Below are 23,602 nucleotides of genomic sequence, written 5' to 3'. Positions count from 1 at the left end.
TAATAGATATCAGCACTAAATGCGTCACATTTGAGTATCAAAGTATCAAGTGTGGTATTGAGGTGACTACACACTCTTCTCTTCTCTTTTCAGTTGGTCCGTCTTGATCTTTCTCTCTTTAGTACAAACTGTCCGAGATCCTGATGAATGATAGCGCCTGACCACACTGGCTGTATTTCACAACTGTGTTCATGAGGGTTTCAGTGTTTCCACAGGAAACAACATAACTCCCACAGAGTTAGATCACTGGCAGCTATTACTCACCAGACCTGACCATGATGCCAGGGTGCAGTAACAAACACAAAGACTGTCCTCCAGTCACCAGTCTTGGGTTCAAACATGGGACAAAGTGTCCTGACTGTCAGCATCACTACTGCTGTACTGCCAAGGACCATGTGTGACAGAGTGGAGAGTCATGTCTTATTAAACTCCTTATTTTGAATACATAAAGATTAGAAGAAGCAGGGAAGTTCACATAGAGTATTAGTTCATTCATCTTATCTTGCATGCTGATTTTGCTGACATTTTAATGCTGTTTAAGATGTCCAGCAAGGTGAATCAAGTGCTCAAGGGCAAAGTACAATATACAATATGTGGATTGTGTTCCTAATATTTTGTGGATTCAATGTATTTCTTGGTAACGTCTGGTACAATCCATTATCTACACTGTAAATATGCAAAACAAGCTGAAAAAGCAGATGAGAATGACTTATTATAACTTATTGTTTGGGACAGACTATAATATGAGTCCAGAGGAATCAGATTTCCCTTTACTGTGGGACCTTGTATCCCTCCCTCACTGACTTTTCTCTCTCCTCCAACCAGAGTGGTTGTGAACGCCAGTGGAGCCCCAGTGCTGTGGCGTGTGAATGAAGAGGGTTTCCTCCGCTCCTCCATTTTGAATGGAACTACAATGTGGTTCCTGCAGGCCCCTGATGGACTGGTGGTGCCAGACTACTCGCTGCCCCTGGGACAGAACTACTTCCTCAGTAAGTCACCTTAGTTCTTAATAAAGCATGAAACATGAAACATTATTTTCACATAACCTCTGTTTTATCATACAGCCACAAAATGGACATCAAAGCTCATTAGCTAAAACTCAAACATACACTCATAGACTAGTAGTGTTGGCATGGAAACCCCTATCAATTATAAAGTTACCATTGCTGCTATAGAGGAAAATACAGTATGAAAGCAGCATGAAGGTGATTCATTCTGAGGCAAAACTCACAAAAAATAAGTGACAAAGACGAACTGAAATAACTGAACTGATACATTTGGTTTTAACTTTTAGTTTGTTTTGGAGACACAAATGATTTGATGAAAACAAGCTTAATAGGATGACTCAATGTCAGTACCAAACCATCTCCAGAACAAAGATGGCTGATTCAAATTTCTATTTGTCCTACACTTTAGTTTTTGATCAAATTCCTGCTAAACTAATGACATTCCCACCAGACTCAACTGTACTTTGTGTGTAGTGCTAATTGGAAAATGTTGGCATGCTAACAAGCTAAATTAAGATGGTGAACATGCTAAACATCAGCACTGTAAGCTCTTCTAGTTAATTGATACATGTGGTCCGTCCATATGATAGCATATCGTAACTCATTGATTATGCAACTAAAGCTTTGCAAAAGGAGTTTTTGCAAGTTTTTACTGGATTAATGTGTTTTTTCTTGTCATGACTCGGCAGCAACATGTAGCTATTGAAACTTAATATAACAACTTAGCATGCTGAAAAACTGTGTAGTTTATTGAAAACGTCACTGCCCACCATAACTAACATATCAACCACCAGACAGGTAAAATGATAAATATTCACCTAAGTGCACAGAAACACAGAATGCTGAATTATTTATCATATGAAGCATGTTTTAATCAAATCAGATGAGTTACAGTTTAGCAGAAAATGCATCATTTTAATTATACTATGATTGATGACTGTTTTTATCATTTAATTTGTGTTAAGTTCCACCTCTCACGGTTCATCGAACAATTACAGAGAAGCTAAATAGGAAACATTTTAAAATACCTCCAAATAGCTCATTTACAACCGAGCCAAAAGCATTTGAGGATTAATAAATTTGAATAAATTGTATTTACAGTATTTATTCCTGACATATAATTGGGGAGAATCGCATAATATTTGCATTTATATATGAGTCAGAATATTATATTTGCATATTGAAAGAAAAAATAACATATTTATGCTGATATTCCATCTGTACTTTACTGCCGCACACACACTCAGACGTAGATTTTGTGAAAGAGTACTCACACGATTGTGCCAAAATTGTGTAGTGAACTGCAGCTGGTCCTGGAGGGGGTTAACTGTTTGACTGAAGGGCTGGCTGACCTCTGCGTGTGCTCTACATGTATGATGCTGTTTCACTGCTGACCTTGGCATGTCTGGATGCTGCCTGTCTGCGTACCTGACATGTCTGCTAACTCTATGGCAGCACAGCCTGAGAGAGGAAGAGAGAGAGTGAGAGAGAGAGAGGTGGGGGGGGGGGGGGTGGGGGGGGGGGTGACATTGGGGAGTTGAATCAGGGGGGAGGAAGGATAATGGAGGGTGGGAGAGAGTCAGATAAGGAGAGAGAAAGACGGGAAATACGGCAGGGTAAGACAGAAAGGGATTAGAGAAAAAGACAGAGGGACAGAAGATGCAGAAGGAGGGGAAGACTGAAGGTCAAATTGTTAAAGATGAAATCGGATGGTGGTTTTTCTGCTAGCAGCCAAGCTAGATACTAAATGAGTAATGTTCACACTGACTGACTTGTATTTTTACACGTTAATACAAGTGTGCGGCGTGTACTGTAGGCCTGAAGGTGTGTGACCTTGCACAGGCTCATGCGTGGTGTGAAAACCCGTGTAAGGAGGGAGGGAGGAGCAGTGACATTGCATTTCCTTCTTCTACACGTCATCGTGTCTGAATGTTGCATGCTTTCACGACTGAGCATTTGAAAGGAACGGTGACTGTGCAGGTCCGACGTTCGATGTGATTGGGTTGACAATCATTCGGTCATTTGCTTGACAGGGAAGCCTCTGATTGGCCAAGGAGCGTGCACTGTCTGTGTCTCGTCAGCGGGTGTGCTCGCAGCTCATTGGCTCGCATCAGGCTCTAAAAAATGGCCGTTAATATTCACTATGAGGCTATTTTTATCCAAGTGCCTGTGTGGCTGTCAGCTTTGATTGAAGATAATAAGAAATGTTCTGAACTTAGAGAGAGACAAGACAGAGGGGGACATAGGCTATTTTAGTCATGATGAAGAGCTGCCTACATCAGTTCTTCTCTTAACATGTTTTATTAGATTATTGTTTGTAGTTAATAGTGGCAGCAAACTGTAGTTTTCAGAAATTTACAATTTGACAACCATAGTACATTTTAAAAATGCTGTTTTAACAAATGATTCTAATAAAAGTTGTTTATTTCTCCTCCCTTCTACATTTTCAGACGTTAGATGATGTATTTAAATATCTGCCAATGTGGTGAATATATTTAGAATAAAACTCAGCTGCATTAATAAAAATGCTACATGAATAGTTCATAAGCACCTCAACTCTTCTGTGCTAGGTGTGATACGCGTGGGCGCCCCCACAGCCCCGGAGGTGACCCTGCGTCTCAACCTGACGGTGAAGGCCAGCAGCTGTGTGGAGCCTGGCAGCAGCTTCAGTGACCCTCAGTGCTCCGGCAAAGGCAAATGTATAACACAGCCATCTGAGGTAAGAAATCCACGAATATAAGACCCTCAAAACTCAAGATGTTTCTTTTTTTCTTTTTTTTTTATCAAGATGACATTTCAGCTTTATTAGAAGCTGAAGCTGAGAGGTGCAGGAGTAAAATGCTGCAGTATCAGTTTATACTAGAATAGGAAATCTTATAAGATTAACAGTCCTTAAAGGGAAATTTGTAGACTGAACTGAATCTCACCCAGATGTCTGTAGGGATGTTATTCAGTCAGGTGTGTTACTAGTTTATTAGTATTAGTATTAGATAAGTTTGAATAAGTATTTTAGCAATCTCTCACTCGACACCCTTTCAACACAATAATGCAACAGCAAAATAAGCAAAAGCAAGGTTTCTATATTGCTGTAACCTATCATTCTCACTGGAGCTGCATCAGTGCATGCAGTGGTGCAAACATCCTTTGATAATAAGCAGAAACATTTCTCTATGAGCTTCACTTAGCAGAGAACGGAGCAGAACAGCACATACAACAACATAACAAAAGCTACAATAGAGCAGAAAAACACAACACAGTGCTGCACAATGCAGCAGTGCAACATGATCAAATAGGCCTTATTGTAATGCTCATCATCTGCTGCTGATTGTCAAAAATGCATGTGGGTCAGCTTGAAAATAAGATGGTGTCTAATTTAGCACTCAAAGAGACAGACAACACTGCAGAGGAAGTAGATGGAAGCACTTGAGACCCATTGGTCCCCTTTGCATCTGTACTTTGAACTGGAGGAGATGTAGCGGTGGTGACTCACCGGGTGAGCGGGCAAAGAGGGAGGTGTTGCAAACCTTTTCATGCTTTTTCTGTCTTTTCTTCGCAGTTTCTCATTATCATTCCCCTCACTATATCAGAAAGTCACGCTGTGTAACTGCTGCGGCTGTTACTGAATAATTTTACAATCTCATTATTTCTGTTTCACAAGTTTTTCCTGTCATATCTATTTCCCAATGTTTCACCTTTCAGGTTCATTGATTTTGAAAATTACACGTGTGCATGTGTGTGTGTTTTTTTTTTTTTTTGCAGAGCACTTTCTTTTGCGAGTGTGAGGACGGCTACACTGGAATCTTTTGTGAGGAATTCGACGCCTGCCACCACCGACCTTGTCGCAACAATGGCACCTGTACTGATGTTAGACAGGGGGGTGAAGGACGCAACTTCACATGCACCTGCCCACCAGGTGTGTTCATGTGGGCTCATGTGTGCATTATGCCTTTCTTCATGGTGTCTCAAGCCCGCAAGTGTGTTTATTTCAGGGCTGTTTCTGTGCACATTTATGTAAGACTTCATGGAGACACACTGGCCTAGAGCTGTGTAAAAGAAGACAAAGACCCCCTTGACAAAATCACTGAATTATAACAAAAGAACAAAGTGTATTGAACCTGTGATCTTGTCAGATGTACTTGGGGACAGGGACTTGAAGTGAGGGCCTCTGTTATGAAAGTAAATGTCAGAGGTGACCACTGGTTTCCCATCACTTCTCATTAGGGAATTGTGCTAACAAGACCTGTGTAAGTGGCTAATGAGAAAAAACGTACAAAGGTGGCAACAGATAACAGACAGCACTGTCAAACGTAACTAACTCGGTGGCTTAAATGTGTGCATTTTGCATACAATAATAACTCATTTATATGCTGTATCTCTGTATTTCTTTATTAGCATCACAATTAGCTACCATGGTTGCTGCTACTCTTCCTGGAGTTCACAGAAATGATATATTGTAGACAACTGACAACCAATTACATACAATAATAAGCCATAGTTTTTCGTAACCAACGCAATCAATCAAACATGTTAAATGCAAGAAAACACAATATTTTACACTACACAATACTACACACCTGAGTAATGTTGCCTGGAAGACTATTCCATAGTTTTACAGCTCTATAATTAATATTCTGTGTGTTGGATTTGTTCTGGATTGCAAGAATACAATAAAATACATTAGTTTGTAAGCTGCCATGACATAAATACTGCATGGACATTGTCCCTGGACAATTAAATGAGAAATCAGGACACTATTTTTTAGCTTAAACAGCTAGCTTTTAGCTGCATTTGACTGAATGTAATAAATGTGTGTGTTTCTCAGGTTATGAAGGGGAACGCTGCCAGTTGCTGGTTGACCACTGCCTGTCCCAGCCCTGCAAGAACGGAGCCACCTGCTTCAGCAGCCTGGCTGGGCCCAGGTGCTACTGTCCCGAAGGTAAGTAGCCAGTCACTGCACGCTGGAACTAATCTGAATGTGTGTCTGAAATACATGGCTTCATATTGAATAGTGTCCACAGTATGTCAGGTATTTGTTTTGATGCACAAAGTCAATTTCTATTCACCATTCACAAGGAAATAAAAATACAGATACACACACCTGGGTTGCACTCGCACGTCTGCCAAAAAACCCTTCAACAGTTCATGAAGTTTGTGTGTCTTTGTCAAAAGGAAAAAGAGGAACATGTAGACTGAAATGAGTCTGTGCAATAGTAAGTGTGTTTTCCAGCTGTCTGATTCCAGTTATTATGCACTGTCTGCTGCGTGTTTAACAGTATCTGTGCCACTCAGATGCTTAATTTAAACCTTCCTCTTCTATTCTAATTAGTCTTCATAGCCTCAGCGACCTGCATCAGCCTCTCTGGGGAAATCTGTGACTGCAAAATCTCTGCCGAAACAGTGATTCTCAACAAGAGCACGCTAGTTCGCCATTTATGTACATGTGTATCAACAGTAGTGGGAACAGTGTGTATGAGCTCACAGACACATGTACACACCTACAAAATACAGGGAAAGCATTGAGTGACAATAGATCTCACTACATAAAGAAACCTGGTGGGAAGGCTGTTCCATTGTTCCAGGTACAACTCCCAGCAGTCAGTATATTGTCGACATGTAGGAGGCCTCACTCGCACCGCAACACCTGACTGTATTGTTAATCTGCAGCTGCCAAAAAAAAACAAGGTCTCCACAGAGGAAAGGAATTCATAATCCACAGCTTGTGTGTATGTGTCTGTTTTCATAGAAACAGGGGTGAGAGCGGCTGCGAGAACTGTGGCAGCACCTCTTAATTAGTGCGAGGAGATTTTGTCTTAGGAGCGCTTTTGAAATTTTCATGAGCTTATTAGTTAATTCTGTGTCTGACAGAACTTCGACTTTTGGACAAATTACCTCTCGATTTGTTTATCTAGTAACTGCAGGGTAAATCAATGTGTAACACTCCCATCAGTTTTTCTGTTTAATGAATAATTAGTCCGTTTATTAAAAAGTGACTATAAGAACATTTAAGAACAAACTTTGCAACAAGACAACCCAGTAGTACCATATACTATTAAGCCATTCAACATACTGTATACCAATCAACATTAATACCAGTGATAGTTCATGAAAATAATGAATTTATTGAACTTATTGTCAATTGATTAAGTAAGTGCCTAGAAAGTAATTTCATTCCATATTGCAGCAGCCACTGTGGTTTGTTTGAATGATTTTGCTTGTTAGGAATAAAAACAGTTAGCATGAGCAGAGATATCTGCAGTAACTGAGCAGCAAAAAGAAGAGCTCCACTCTGCCTTCTGTTTGTGTGATTGGTTTCGCTTCCTTACCTGGATGAGCCTCCATTTGTAACAAATTGGCTCAGTGTCAGTGACAAGAAAAGGAATCACACATGAATAAATATCTAAAATGACATTTATTATCAACTTAAGGTGAAATAATATAGTAAAATAATGTTAGTCAGTTAGGTTAGTCATGAATTCAGTGTGTGGATGAGTGTGGTGTGTGATGCACGCAAACCCAATTGGCTGGTGGAGACCTAGGAGGTTAAAAAGGAAGCCACTTAAATGGACTCAGGGCTAAACTATTCAAGTATAGGTAGTTTCCTGATGTCCCCTCTGCCTATTGGTTCCTGAGCCAGGAAGCGAAACCAGTCACACAAGCAGAAGGAAGAGAGAAAGAGAGAGAGGGAGGGATGTCACAATATATATACGTTGGCTTTTATCTCTCTGTGTGTTATGTATAAATCACATTGTGGAGAAATGTAATAATTCTGCTCACACAGTCACATTATGGGGTCTCACCTCCCATCTGGGAAAGAAGCTGGTTAACCATTACATGTTTTGTTTAAGGTTAGACATTATGGGGATGACAAATGATTTCCTGTCCTAAAATGAACATCTGCAATAAAACATCCAAAACAAAAAAGATGAAGATAAGCTTGAGTGCTTGTAGTGCTTAAAGTTGAGGGTTGGATAATTCTCCAGGGAATAAATTTAAGATGTTTTTGTGTTAGAGAGAGAGAGAAATACAGAGATGAAGCAAGAAGTGCATCCTTACTGATAGTGGTGAACTTATCAGAGGAGGATGTTTTAGATGCTTCTTTGGATACACAGCCTCTGGGTAGGTAATTACAAGGAGAGGAGATATTTTTTCATGCAGAATTATGTTTTTAACTTGGACACTGTGATACTCTCTATTTTCCTCATGTATCAAACAAGAGGTTTCATTAATCCTCCAGGTCCAAGAAGTCTTTGCTGTGTAAAACCTTTCAGCATGTAGAACAGGGAGAGATAACAAGAGGAGGAGAAGAAGAAAAGAGAATTGAGAGTGCGTTAGAAATGAGACCCGGTGTTCTTCTGCCTGCATCCATTTCCCTCAGGAACGAGTCCCTGTCGCTTTGATTAGAGCAGAAGTGACAAGTTCTTTTCAGTCTTTTTGTTTCCTCAAGGAGAGAATAGAATAAAAATGCGATACAGTAAGTGATGATTGGGACTTAATTTATACAGTAGTGTCCTCCGTAGGCAAATACATTTCAGCACACTCAAACGGCCAAATGAGTACACACAGAGGACAGATAAGCACTTTTTCACGCTGCGTAGTGCTTTACCAGCATTCGGCTCACACCTGCATACATCATGTCCAATCTTCTCTTCCACAGTTCTTTCACAGGCACTTGCAATAAATAAAATGATGGATGGCATGACAACTGTAGCAGCTGTCATCAGAGACGTATCAACTCTGTGATCACCGGGCCAACTTTGAGAACAAAAGCTGCATTTTTATTTACTGCATTTCAAAGCAGGGATATTCAAATAGATTCACCCTGCAGGGAAGGTGGTGATGTTTTCATTCCCGTTTATTTCTCTCTCAGCAGCACATTTCAAAAACTGACAGATCTTCAGATAGAACTTGGACCGGTGAGATAGAGACTTGAATCTAAGTCGCAACAGTTCATTCATACAAACATCAACTTGGCCTGTGTGGTTAACATCCTACCAAAAAAACAATTTAAAGGGGAAATATCATGCAAATATATGGGTCTATATTTATATTCTGGGGCTCTACTGGAATATCTTAGCATGATTTACAGTTAGAAAATCTCTTTATTTTGTCTTATACCGGCTCTTTATGCAGCCCCTCAGTTCAGCCTCTGTCTGAAACAGGCCGTTTTACCTCCTGTCTCTTTAAGGCCTCCCTCCCAATGAACCCACTCTGTTCTGATTGGTTGGCCTCAGGAAGCTGCGTCTTGGCAGGCAGGCTTCTGGCGGCTCGGGAGGCCACGTAAACAAACAGTAGTAGTAGCATTTCACTTCCTTTTCTTGTTCTTTACATGAAATGGAAACTTCTTAAATACATATGTATATGTTTGAGTCCGAATCTGATCTGAAATATGCAAACAACCTGTAGAACAACCTTAGCATCAAAGGCTGCAGAACAGACGACCATTTGTGGGCATGCATGAACAACCTGATGTCATCACGAGGAGGTAGTAAAGGTAACGTTACAAACAAAGAATTCAGAGCAGGCTGAAGCCCTGGATTTTGACTTTCAGGGAGCATTTTTCCATATGTTCACCTCAAGTTTTGGAACTTTGACCATGTTTAACAGACATGACCAACTCAACTGTATTCAAGCCATCAACAAGAAAGGTTTGATCATTTGATAATCCTCAATAATATAACAATACTAATACAAATAATCAAGAGTTGATTATAATCCAGGGCTATTTTGTTCTGGATATTTATTACATAAAAGAGTACAAGAATAAAATACATAATAACCTGCATCGATTATACTAATGGCAAATTCTTATGTACCATTTAAGGCACTTGATAGATTGTTTTTCTTATTTCAATCAGAACTTATATCTGTTCATGTTTACAGGGTAGATTTACCATAACAGATCATTTAAAGTATACAAACGATATCTCCGGGCAGCCAGCTGTAGAATCAAGTATTTATGGAGGTCTCCACTCTCTGACTAACGTCTAGTTTTCACCCTCACACTCTCAGTTCAAGATAGAGCAATGAAGAAGTCAAACCTGTATGAATACCATTAATAATATGAATTTTATGGATGTGCTCAAGTAAATTTTGCTCCCTGACTCTTCAACAGAGACTCACATTAACTTCCTTTCACTTATTTTCACCTCTCCCTCTATCTATCTCACACACATACGCACTGACAGGAGAGAAAGTGTGAGTGTCAGTACTGTGACTGCCTCCAGTCACAACTAGCAAGGCGGGGGAGTGAGCGGGCCAGCTATATTTAAACTGTGAACTCCTTTTAGTGTTGGCAGGTTCGAATGCCAGCAGCAGGAATGAACAGACTCCTCTGTCAGCCATGTCACAATGTGTGCATCTTTAGTTAGAAAGACAAATAAACCAAAATTTGAGAAAGGTAGAGAGGGAAATTGAGCTCAAGATGTAGAGATTCTGTAAAAACAAACAAAAAAAAAGTTCTTACAGCGAGCAAAGAAGCTAAATAGCAGGAGATTAAACCACAAGAGAACAAATAAAATTAAAATATTAAATTTATGCAAGAGCTTGTGTGTGTAAGTGTGTGTGCGTGGGCTAGCATATGTCTGTGTGTGTGCAAGCTTATAAGAATAAGAGAGAAAAAAGGCAAAAAGGGAGCAGATATGGGGGAGGCGGAGGAGCGAAAAAGGGAAAGGATGAAGCAGAACGAGGCAGTGGACAGAGAGAAAGGGAGAGAGAGAGAGCTTTGGGTGAAAATTTCCCCTGACTGCTGCAGATTACTCCTGTCTCTCCGCTGCTGAATGACAAACGTCCTCCTCACACAGTGAAATAAAGTCTTGCAGATCAATGGATGCTTGGGAGAGATCTCTTCATTAGTTCAATGGAGTGTGCAGTCAGCGCAGGGATTTACTACAGTGTTGCTGTAAATCAGAGAACCCCCCCACACACACACACACACTAATGTATATCACACCACCATACTGCATGTGCATGTACACATTGAACACAACAGAGTCTTCCTCCACTGGCAGTTCTCATGGGAGGTGAAGATAGAGGAGGAGGAGAAGGGGTGAAGAAAAGCGGGAGGAAGTTATTTTTAGAGGAGGATAGGTGAAAGTAGCAGAGGCTCACAAGCTAATGAGAGGAGGTGGAGAAGAAACAGTGGCTTCAACGCACGAGTCACCCACAAAGAAAATGGAGTGTGTGAAAAACAGACACACATGAACAGACTTCATAGAAAGAATAACAGACACACGAGCACAAGGCTTCACTCGGTTTATCTTTCCCTCTAACAACAAAGAGGAAGGGATAACAGAGAGAACATTAAAATTTCTCTACGTGGTAATTTTGGGTGGTAGATGATGACAGTATATATTATCTTTTAATCGTTGATGTCACTCTACCAACAGCTGCCACTACAAAACTTGTTAGTGATGAGCCTTAAAGGAATTGTTTGACTCACAGGAAGGGTTACGGTTATTTGCTTTTTTGCTGAAAGTCAGATGAGAAGATCTATCTCTCTGATGTCTGTGTGTGTGTGTGTTTGTTTGTTAGTGGGGCTAAAGTGAGGAGGCAATTAGCTAAGCATCAAGACTGGAAGCAGGGAGAAACAGCTATCCAGGGTCTGTCCACCAACAACATGTTATGTTGTGGTTTAATGGGGAGTTACGTGCCGTATTTCTTGGCAACCAGGGATGCTACACAGAAGTGCTGGACTGACGGCTAAATCGGTGTTTATCAAGTATTTACAGATGTTCTTCCTAAAACCACAAATTGTCATTTGTATGGTTCTTTCTGAATATTAATTAAACAGATGAAATATGTGCAATTTATTTTGTGAGCTTTAAAGGTGTTATATTTGAACATATTTTTAAACTTTGGAGAGATTCAGGCTAGTGTGAATTCAGTGTTAATCGCTAAGCTAAGCTAAGCTAATCTTAGCTCCACAGTTAACAGTACAGACATGATCTTCTCGTTTATCTCTCAGCAAGGATGCGAAACAGTGAGCCCAAAATGTTAAAGTAGTTGTCTTTATAAACAATAATCTTAAACTGTGTCTGAGGACGGAAACCAAGTCAGATTGTGTCAAATTACTCTGACAAGTAGAACTTTAAAAGTTGAAATAATTGCATTAGAAAGGCATTGAGTTAAAAGTTTAAAATATCACAGGCTAGTTTTGTGACCGGGGTGAAAGCTTGTTTAATGCAATTATAATTACCTTGTTTACGTTACATAACATATTTTGCTTTTTTATGTTTTTGCTTCAAGAAAAACATCCAATGTCATCCTGCAGATGCTTGCTACACTTCTAATGACCTGCGCTGCACAGCTTGGAATCTATGTGGAATAAATTACTGTTGTGCATGCTGGAAATTTAGTTTCAGATGTTGGTGGAGGCTGCATATTTTTAGTCCTTGGTGCTGTGTCATGAGATTAAATTAAGATACTCACATTGAATGAGGCATGCGTAATTGTGGTAACAAATTCAAAATGCTCAGCACATCCCTCACGTTAGAGACTGCAGATAAAACGAACACATGATTTTGGCTGCCCTCGGATAACTGTACAGATTTAATCCTCTGTGAGGGAAGGCACTCAAAGATGCTAAAAGCAGCTGTGGGTGACATCATTGGTAAGAGTCATGTAATGACGTAGAGACAGTACCTTAAAGACATTATAAATTGCATCTTGATTTGATGTTTATAATAGATATATTATTAAAGTGAAAGACAAAACTTACCATACATTTCAGTGTAGAGGTCTCTAAACCCATGAGCTTATTTGCATTAAGAGGTGATCTTAGTGGGCAGGAAAGTAAATGCTGTCTCTTTTCTAAATAGATGTCATATCTTGCACTGCACCACTTGATTTGCATAACCACCCCCGCCCCAAAACTTGAGAAAAAGTTTAGCTGATTTGTGTCTGACAGAACTGGCAATCTGCCTGCAACTCTACCAGCTTTGTGCTTCTGGTGTAAGGAGTAGATAAGAACACTTGTACATTTTAAATTGCAGTTTTGTGATTAAATTATGAAGTTAATGATAAATTTACAATGTCTTAAACACAACAGTGAGAGCCTTTCTAGTATTAGGCACACACGGTCTCAAAGTTATGGATTAAAGATCAGAAAACTGGTTGAAGCCATATGACATTTTCATCATTTCCTGTCTCTTTCCCTCACTATCCTGCCATCTCCCACTTACTTTCTCCCTCTAACCCCTCCTGCAGGATACCAGGGTGCTACATGTGAGCAGAAGGTGGACCCGTGTGCCTCCAGCCCCTGTCACAATAATGGGACGTGCTACGCACAGGGTCCAGGCCCTTTGGGGTTCGGCTGTAGCTGCACAGCAGGTTTCACCGGCCCTACATGCGCCCAGCTGGTGGACTTCTGTGCCCTGAACCCCTGTGCCCACGGGGTGTGCCGCAGCGTGGGCAACAGCTACAGGTGTCTGTGTGTCCCAGGTGAGCTGCGCTGTCAGACATCTCAGTGACTGACACGTTTAGTAAAGGCTCACGGTGCTGCTGCCTGCTAACATCATGACGCTGTGGGCCAAATTTATCCAAAGTCAGATAGAGGAGAGACAGCTCACGTCATTGTTTATTGAACATTAGCTAAATGATGAAAAGAGCATTTGTTAGATGACTTTCCAAATTTAAATCTATGAATCAACGGAAATAACTGCTATTTTTTATACAAGTCCTCTTACTCTTTTTCCAAAATACAGTTTGTGCTGCAGGTACATGTTCTTCCTCTTTGTTCCATTTTCCTCTTTGCCCCTTATCTCTGCTCTAAATCTGGCTTTACAACCAACACATAAAGGTTTGCAATAAGTAAAAGGATGGTGACTTGTAGCACTGTCTCAGACTCGGTGCTCAGAATGGCAGTAAATATGATGAGTTGTTTTTAGATGGGATGATTGTAGCACTGGTGCTGAGGCTTCAGTGATGAAATCAACTGAGTAGAATGATGAGTTATCATTATCCATTGTCTTGCAATTACCTTGCTGGGATGGTGAGACAGATGACTTTCCCAGTGGCCCATAAACATAATTTGACACACTCCTGCCCCTCCTGTTCTCTGTTTATGCCATCTGTCAGTCGAATGTGCGAGCCAGTCACCATCTTGATCTCTTATTTCATGTTCTCATTCATCCTCTTGTAACAGCAGCCTCTACAGCTGCTTCTTAATGTGACAATATAGATTTAACCACAAAACATTAAGACCTTCAAATCATTTTTAGTTGCTTATGGTATAAATATATCTTGACTGTTTGGAGATCTTGTAAATGTCTTTTAGATAAAGATGTGCTGTCTATGCAGGACACAGATGAATTGCTACACAGCTGTTCTTTCACTCATGGATTTAGATTTTGTAAGATGTCTGAGCTTTGAAATGTAGTTGTAAGATTTTGGGGAAACCGTTTTATAAATATTTGAACTTGGAGAGCTATTTCTTGAGTTTACAATCCCACTACACATTATATTCTTCATGTTTGTCCAAATATTTGAATGATTTTCAGTCTCACAGTGTCCTGGCGCTTTCCAATTCTTTCCAATGTCAAACATTTTCTTAACCACAACCTTTGTGTTTCTTTCATATTTTTTTCATCTTCATACTTGTCCTTTTGTCCTTGCTTGTCTTTATCTTCCTGCCATTTACCTCACCTCATTTCCCTGGCATCCTTTGTTGTCTAGTTGCCATGGTGAAACAGTTACTTTACAGGTGTGTGTGTGTGTGTGTGTCTATTGTCTGTGTCTGTGACTGTATGCTGGTTGAGCAGATGCTACCATCCAATAAAATGTCTCTACTCAGACAGCCCTGTCTAATGGGATTGGTGAAACTGGTGATTTGTAATTAGCATCCCAGACATTACAGCGAACACACACATGCAAAACACAAACACACACACACATACGAACACACACACACACACACATTGTTTTGGACCAAAACTGACCTTTTCACCACCTCATCAAAACACCAGCTGGTGTCTGAGGTACGAGTGTGTGTGTGTCTGATGTGTACAAATGTTTGTATCTCTGTGTCTGCGTGTGCACGCCCAGGAATACAGTGGTTTGTGTGCTTGTCAGTCTGTGGTATAAGTGTGTTGATGTGTGTAGGGGTTGTGTAAATGCCTGCTGGCTGTCTGAAAGAAGGCTGCTGAGGAGCTGATAGGTAGAAGGAGCTGTCCTCCAGCTTCTTGTAATCCAGCTCACACAAGAGGCTGCCAGCCCACCAACCAGCCCAAAGAAAGCAGACAGAGTCTTGGAAAGGCAATTGACATTTCACTGGCATTTCACAGAGAGGACCCACAAGGCTCTAACTAGGCTCCTCATTAATTCCCCCTCTTTCCTTCCCCAAACACACGTTAGCTGTGGCCCAGGGAGGGTTTCCTTGAAATTTAGCAAGCACTGGGACCCGATCGAGGAATTTAGTCAAACTGGGAGCTGAGCTAATGAAAACAGATTGTACACACGAGTCATGTGGAGACTCGAGAGACACTGGTCCTCTGGTGATTTTGGTTCCTCTGTCATAGATGGTGGAATATTTCTATGAAGTAGCGGTTCATTTGAGAGTGTCACCAGTGTTACCATACATTATAGCTATTTGTCAGCCTAATTACTGCTGATTTAAATACACGGTGGGACCAAAATTAATCATAGTGTGTTAATACACATCCAGACAAACATGCACTTCTAGTCTTTACCGGTGTTTTTTAAGCTGTGTCTGCGTATCCACACACTGTGGCAGTTAAACAGACACAATTAGCTATGCCATATATTCTTTTACATACTGTACTGCAGATTACACTTTGCATTTGTCTTTCGAGTGGCCATTTATTGAACAAACACAGGAGAGGGCACTGATTTTTTTCTGTCATGCACTGACCATGTTTTCAGATGTTACAGGCTCATTCTGCCTCAGTACACAGCTGCCATCCTATGGAAAATACTGTGCACTGCATGTCATTTGACCTTATGCCTAATGGCACTAAAAAATACTGGGCTTACAATATATTCATACACTTATTGGACAATTTAAAGTTTAATTGATTGACATCTGTAATTTAGTGTTGTTGCATTTGTATCAAAGCAGCAATGGATCCAAAGATGTGCTGTTGTCTTGTACATCTGGGTCTAATTTTTAAACAATTCTTTGAAATGGATCAGTGGTGGGTGCAACATGAGTGCGAGAAATGTGAAAAAATTGGACTTCTACAGTACAGTTGCAATGGCAGTGAATGAGGAAAGCACTTAACACTACACGCTCTTCTCATTAGTGCCCTGCAGACAAATGTTATAGTTGCACTGGGACGTTCTCTGGGGTGATTTGTGAATAACAGAACTGATTGGACAAGTCTGTAATTTGTGTTAAGCTCTGAGAGCTTTATGAGTGGCCAGCCAGGATGTTTGGAGGAGAAATCTAAATCAGGTGGCAGCTGAAGTGCTTATACAAAGAACTTCTCTTTGCCAAGCTTACTACATACTGCTGCAATAGTAATAGTGCTTACCAGTAGTATGCTACATCCATATATATGCAGAATTTCCCTCTCTTTCTTATACATTAACAGAGACACAAATATATACAGAAAGAGTTCAGAGTATTGTGTCAGCACATCAAATGACATACGAGATGTAAATCTGAGAATTGTCCAAGTCAGTGTGCATGAAAATAATTATGATGTTACACTGACTCACTTAAAATTAGAGGGTTGAAGTTCAGTTATGACAAACTAATTACTAATCTAATACCGGCTGAGCTAAACTACAAAGTGTTTAGAGCTTCATCCTCCACTGCCACATCTACAGTGAATGGCTGATCACAGCTAAAAAGCATACATTTTCAGTAAAACTCTTTCCTAGATAAATACAGGTGAAAACATCCTTTGGGGTAACTTTTTTTTTATTCTTTAATGCCTCTAACATTTATATATACCATGTGTATTTGTGTCCCATTAAGGCTACCATGGCTTATACTGTGAGGAGGAGTACAATGAATGTCTGTCTGCACCCTGCCAGAACTACGCCACCTGTAGGGATCTCATCAATGCCTATGAGTGTGTGTGCACACCACAGTTTGAAGGTATGTATGGATGTCTATTAATAGATGTGGGCTCCCATTTTTAAATAAACTTCGCTTCCTCATAGACTGTCTGCATTTTATGGTTTCACAGGACAAAATGTCCAATGAGACATATTAATATGAGGTGTGTGTGTGTGTGCAGGCAGACACTGTGAAATCTACAAGGACCCATGTCTGAAGATGCGCTGCCAAAATGGAGGCCGCTGTGAGAGTGCAGGACTCAATGCTTCCTGTGCCTGCCCACCTGGATACCTGGGTGAGCACTGGTACTTTGTATTAGCCTGAATATTAGCAGGCAAGCTACCATTTAGTACGATTTTCATGGCTGGTGATAAGCCTGAATACCAAGGACTAACAACTGCATTAAGCTTAGGTTTTCCACTAAGATACAAAGAATATGATCAGAGCTACCCTTCCCATACAGAGTCTACTGTGATAATATTTGTGACACAGGACAATTCTGCATTTTGATTGGTGTTAAACCCTAAAGTGTCCCCGGGTTTGAAAACCGTTGCGTCAAGAATCAGACTACTGTGAATACTTTCTGCTCTTGGCTTTGTTGTTCTAATTGTTATTGAACACAACCTTACCTGTCCACTCAGGGGAGAAGTGTGAGGTCGACATCAATGAGTGTGAGAGCAACCCCTGTCACCACGGAGGCACCTGTATTGACCAATCAAATGGCTTCACCTGTCATTGTCCACCTGGGTGGGTGGGGCCAAGCTGTGAGATCCGTAAGTCAACCTGTCAGAAAACGTCTGTTCAGGTATTAATCTAAAATCAGACACGTGAAAAGCTGTATGCCTCTATGTGTGTGTGTCAGACCTGCAGTGGAAGCCAGCACATTCTGAGGACACTCTGACCAACATGCCTCGCCACTCCCTCTATATCATCATCGGAGCGCTGTGTGTGGCCTTTGTCCTCATGCTCATCATCCTCATCGTGGGCATCTGTCGCATCAGCCGTATTGAGTACCAGGGGTCGTCACGCCACGCCTACCAGGAGTTCTACAACTGCCGCAGCATCGACAGTGAGTTCAGCAACGCCATCGCCTCCATCCGCCACGCCAGGTTAGTTTTTCAACTGTGTTGATTAACGACAAAGTGTAACAAAGACTTGTAGGTTACTTATAGTATTCTTTACCACTAAACAGAGTAATTTATGCAGTTGTGAGTTGGTGCTTTTTCTGTATTTAATGAGGTGATTTAATTTACTCATTGAGTTTCCTTTATATTCACTTGCCATTTTACAAATAAAGGTCTATTTAGTAGTCATGGAGGGTACAACTCGCCCTGAAAAATGTCTTCTGTGGCTCTCAAGGAGCTTTGTCAAGTCTTCCAAAATAACCCTGATGATGTCATAGTGATGTCATCAGGGTTATCACTCGCTGGGGTCGGACAGACTTGGAAACAGAAAGCCTGCATTACAAACTGGGGAGATTAAAAGAGGTGAGCATTTACCAGGCAGGGAAGGTCTACCAGAAAGATGCTAATAATTGCACTGTGGAAAGTGTAGAATCCAGTTTTTATCTGTCCCTTGTGATCCCCCTAAATTTATGAAGGTTCAGTACTTAAAAGAGTATGATTTAGTGTTGCATAGTGCAATTCAACCGCCAACCATAGGCTATAAAAAAATAATGGACGTAGCCACTGGACGTCACCCATTGGTTTGTGGACTCCCGCTTTGAGGCCTCGAATTTGGCATTTTGACTGTTGCCATCTTGGATTTTTGGCCAGAATGAACCATATTTGGACGAGAGTGGAGATGACCCCAACACTAGCTGCTAGCTTAGTTAGCATGGTGCATTTACAGTCTATGGTTAACTGTGATAATGCTGATGCCAATGCTAATTTTGGCTAGTTAAAAACAGGTTCAAACAAAATGTACTTACCAGAAAAACTGAAAAGCTCTTTTAGTACAACCAAACGCTGAACAAGACTTTTTTAGGTGACCTAAATGTTACAATTAACTTTCATGAACTGAAAACACACTAAAATAGAGACAACTACATCTATACTCCTGTTCTAATCTGGGGTTAAAATGGGGATACATAACCCCAGATTAGAATCAGTCAGTCACAAGGTAGCCACACCCTAAAGCATACCCTGCTTTATTGCCTGTTTTACTCTAAATGGGACCATAATTTACAAAATGAACATCATGCTGTATTTGAGAAGACTTGAAACTATTGATGGGGACCATAAACTCATTAGGAAAGTGTTTACTGAGGTAATAAATCAAGTGAGGTGTAGAGTCATTTTTCTTGTAGACTTCTATACAACGAGACTTCTTTTTGGAGCCAGTGGATTCGCCCCCTGATAGCCATTAGAAAGAATGCAGGTTTAAGGCACTTCCACATTGGCTTCACTTTACAGACCTGGAGCTTGCTGCTAGCACTTTGGTTCAGAGATTTGGGTGTGCTATGCTAGTAGCGGCTAATATAACCTCGGGCCTCTAGCCTCAAGTGACATCACTGTAAACAGTCTTTGAAGTGTAAAATTGCTGAACTTCCCATTTAATCACTGGAGTGCCCCTATAATAAAAGTTCTCAGCTCTCATGTTTTGACCATATAACTTCTAAGGCAAACAGAGGATAAGCTGCTTTGAAAAACTGTTACCTGATTATGCAATATTGATGCACATTTGATGTTTATGTTTTCCTATTAGATTTGGCAAGAAGTCCAGGCCTGCCATGTACGATGCCACTCCCATCGCCTATGAAGACTACAGTCCTGATGACAAGCCTTTGGTTACTCTCATCAAAACAAAGGATTTGTAAAACACAACCGTCCCAGCACATCACAAGCTGTACACATATAACTGCACATGTACATATGTGCATGAAGACACACACATATATCAGATCATGGTCAATTTTGGGGACATTACACAGACTAACATTAATTTCCTGGAGATTTACCCTAATCCTAACCATAACCTCTACTTGCCTAACCCTAACCCTTACCCTAACCTTGACCAATGACTCTAAAACCAGCTTTTTCCCAACTGGGGACACGGCTTTTGTCCCCAATTAGACAAACCATCCCCAATTAACTGGTCTTTAGTCTGAAATTTGTCCCCAAAAGTAGCCTATGACAGACAACACACACACACACACACACACACACACACACACACACACACATACAGAAAGTCAGTATAAATCTTGAAGTATTTCTTAAGAAAAAAAACAAACAAACAGTAAAACAAAATTGAATGTAAAATGGAGAAAAAACAAAACATACTCATAGTTTAAAAAGAACAAATCTGGAATTTGATACATCTATTTTCCTGTCAAAGTCCATGATAAGGCTTTATTGTAGCATAAGAGCATACTTTGCATTACTTAAGTAACTGATGATGGGCAACACTACCAGTAACCTCTGCTGTACAATAGAGTGATGACTTTAGTCTGCACCAGACTGTCTGTCTGCAGGTGGGGCCTGCAACCCAGGAGCCCAATTTCTAAATGTAAACTCAGCAGACAGTGCTGACAGTCCTTACAGGTGTTGTAGAAATAGGTGCACCCATCATGGTGCATACACTGTATCTTTTTCTATATTTAAAAAAAAAAATCTGCAGTAGGTTGCCTTACTTCGTGCATGGTTAGATTTAATGTTCTCTCTGCATTATTTTGAAATCCTTTGTACTTGGTTGTTGGTTGTTTATTTTTTCATTGCAGTTGTATTTTTCTCTGTCAAGATTGTGCCAAATATTTCTTTGGGTAATTTGTGGTTGGTAGATCAAATACACACATGTATAAAAATACTACTCGCACAGGAGCAGAGGGAGACTTTTTTTTTCTTTTAAAAATACATATCGTCCTGTTCTTTACATGCAAGTTTCTCAGTGGTGTATGAATAGTAAAGAAAGTGGGTTCGCTGGAGTACTGTGACCCTACCATCCTACTGTATGTATTTCAGTGATATTTAGGATAATAGGTAGGTATATTTCTAAATGCACAGAAACATAGTTGGTTTTACTCGGTGTACCTGTTTATGCCAGTGTACAAATTCACCTCTAGTATTGACAATGTTGAATAGTTTCTCTGCTGGAATGGCCTTGACACTGACGGGTGGAGGAGGAAGAGGAGGAGAGCGAGAGGTAGAGGGGGAAATAAGGGGAAAAGTTGATGATATTGACTGCTCCAGCATATATGTGCTTCTGTGTCCTGCCAATGGAAAACTCTCTGTCTGTGCAGCTGTGTTGTTCCTCTTAAGGTCAAGCAATGTTTTACCAATAGGCTCAGCTAATCCTCAAATTTGTTTTCTCTCATTTTAAACACAGCAACCACATGATTACCTATTATCTATGTTGAATGATGTAAACAATAAAGATTAAAGTGAACATAATCACTGGGTGTCTTGTGTGAATTCTGGCTAAATTGTTATAAACTAAATTTAAGTAGGTTTTGTGTTTTATTCCCAACAGCAAGAGTTGGCGTTTTCCTAAATGATGCTAAAAGTATGTGTGATATGTTTTTTTTTTGTTTTGTTTTTGTTTTTCAGGTATGTGTGTAGAACACTTACAGCTGAAATCAAACGAAAAGATTTTTTTGCCTGGGGTCTTACTCAGATTAAACATACTTCCAGGAGCATCTGGCCAATAAGAACAGGGTGGGATCCTCAGGGGGGGAGCCTTAAAGAGACAGGAGCTAAAACAGCCTGTTGCAGACAAGCTGAACTGAGGGGCTGTGTAAAGGGTCGGTATAAGATAAATAAGGATTTTTTTTTTTTTTAACTGTAAATCATGCAAAGATGAAAAATATAAATCTATAAAAAAATATAAAAATACATGATGAAAGATTACGAATCTGCCCAGACATTCACTGCCAGCTTTTGGTACTTGTCCGTTTTCAATAATCTGTATTGCAGACACATTTCAGTCTGTAACAAAAAACTATTGAGTTTTGATAAATTACCCTCATCAGATTAGTTTGAAACTCCATTTAAAAAGATGAATGAGAAGGCAATGTTAGAAAATAAACCCACTGTTTATTGAGTGGTACTGTTGATTGTTTTTAAACATTAGTATGATGGAGAAGGATATACAGCAGTTCTATAAATTTAAATAGATGACCATAAAGCTGTCTAGATGACACAATAGCACGCCGCAATACATTTTTGGACTGAAATTATAAAAAATATTTTGAAAACATGGAAACGAGCATCTGTTTTCCTACGATGTCCCAAGGTCAAACCCACCAGACCGAGCCGTCAGTCGTGTGAACGACCTTTTATGGAGTGTTGGTAATGTGAACACCCTCAGTGACCTCAGGCTTCATCCAGATGTTCCCCATGTAAACATCTCTAAATACAGACTAGGACTGGGGAGTCATGTCGCTCAACGTACCTACATACATTATGTGTGTACACAAACACACACACAACGCAGGAGCACCAGATGGTATAGATAGCTCTCACTTTTGCTTATGGTTGGAGTCAGAGGCCTTGTGCTTGACCTTTTCCCTCTTTAAGCCCTAGAGGTTCAGGACATGGGTCACGCTACACGTCGTCTATTGCAGAGATCCTCAGTCTCTTTCAAGGCCTCTGTGAGATTCTGTCACTGGGCTAGAAGCAGCTATATGGTTTCATTATAAGGTCACTTTTCAGAAAAAACACAATTATTACCCAATAGCTAAAATATGTACAATATTTTAGCTGCAGTAAAAATGAATTAATTCATAATTTTTCCACAGAATAATGTATAACGCTCCAGTGGATTTCCAGACGTCACTTTTAGAATAACAAGGTCATACTGAACCAATCTCAGTTCAAAACAGTCTAGGGGATTGAATGTTTTTGTTACAACTTGTTTCTGAGAAGCTTAAGAAGATCAAAATGTGTGGGCATGACTGCAACCATTCACCATAGACTTTGTCCTTAGCTGCCTTTGCAAAACTTCAGAAGTATGGGAATGGAAGATTTAAACTAACCACATATTTATTGCCACTCACCACTGAAATAATGCCATGCCATTTATGTTAGGTTTTTATATGATCATTACCATTTTACCAGCATTCCTGCACTAGCTGGCTAGTCTGGTCCGGATGACTAATTGTCTGTCCTTGAAGTCCTCTTTAATATGGTGTTAAACATCATTATTGGTGCCTTTTGATGTCTAGCTGAAAAATCATTCATTGTTCATGTTGAAAATGTTCAAAATGTCAGTAAGAGACTTAGCTACTCACTTGTTTTAGCAACTAATTTTCTGCCGTTGTAGCCAGAGTTGTGGTCCTTATCTTATGCAGACAAATATGAGAAGGTGGACATCCATACAAGGGACATACACCAGGTATTCAGTTTGATTACAGATAATGTGCTTTATTTTAGTAATTAATGTTCTTGGCCACCTGATGAATGTTAGTCCACTATTTCCTCTGTTTTTAGCTTTGGTCTGGTTATCCACAAAATCCAGGGAGAAATTTGGCTCCCCAGCTGCTAAACGTTCCAATATTTTCACCAGGTGGTTGCTGACCTTGTCTGTCTGGGGTTTAGTGCTAGATAGCATATAGTGGGTTTATCAAAATGTTGGA

General features: G+C 40.2%; 1 protein-coding gene across 1 annotated transcript in view; it reads left to right on the top strand.

Moving 5' to 3' along the window:
* Positions 1–21,419, top strand: part of dner (delta/notch-like EGF repeat containing) — a 74,139-nt gene extending 52,720 nt beyond the window's left edge. The window contains exons 4-13 of the mRNA XM_067594482.1: positions 826–989; positions 3,578–3,726; positions 4,767–4,920; positions 5,830–5,943; positions 13,212–13,445; positions 16,945–17,067; positions 17,210–17,323; positions 17,670–17,801; positions 17,891–18,137; positions 19,735–21,419. Coding sequence (XP_067450583.1) covers positions 826–989; positions 3,578–3,726; positions 4,767–4,920; positions 5,830–5,943; positions 13,212–13,445; positions 16,945–17,067; positions 17,210–17,323; positions 17,670–17,801; positions 17,891–18,137; positions 19,735–19,846 — 1,543 coding nt within the window. The 3' untranslated portion in view covers positions 19,847–21,419. The remainder of the gene's footprint in view (positions 1–825; positions 990–3,577; positions 3,727–4,766; positions 4,921–5,829; positions 5,944–13,211; positions 13,446–16,944; positions 17,068–17,209; positions 17,324–17,669; positions 17,802–17,890; positions 18,138–19,734) is intronic.
* Positions 21,420–23,602: the final 2,183 nt, after the last annotated feature.

The sequence above is a fragment of the Thunnus thynnus genome, chromosome 7, assembly GCF_963924715.1.
Source record: "Thunnus thynnus chromosome 7, fThuThy2.1, whole genome shotgun sequence".
Classification (NCBI taxonomy): domain Eukaryota; kingdom Metazoa; phylum Chordata; class Actinopteri; order Scombriformes; family Scombridae; genus Thunnus; species Thunnus thynnus.
The sequence above is the reverse complement of the archived record's forward strand: the minus strand, read 5'-3'. Positions and strand labels throughout refer to the sequence as shown.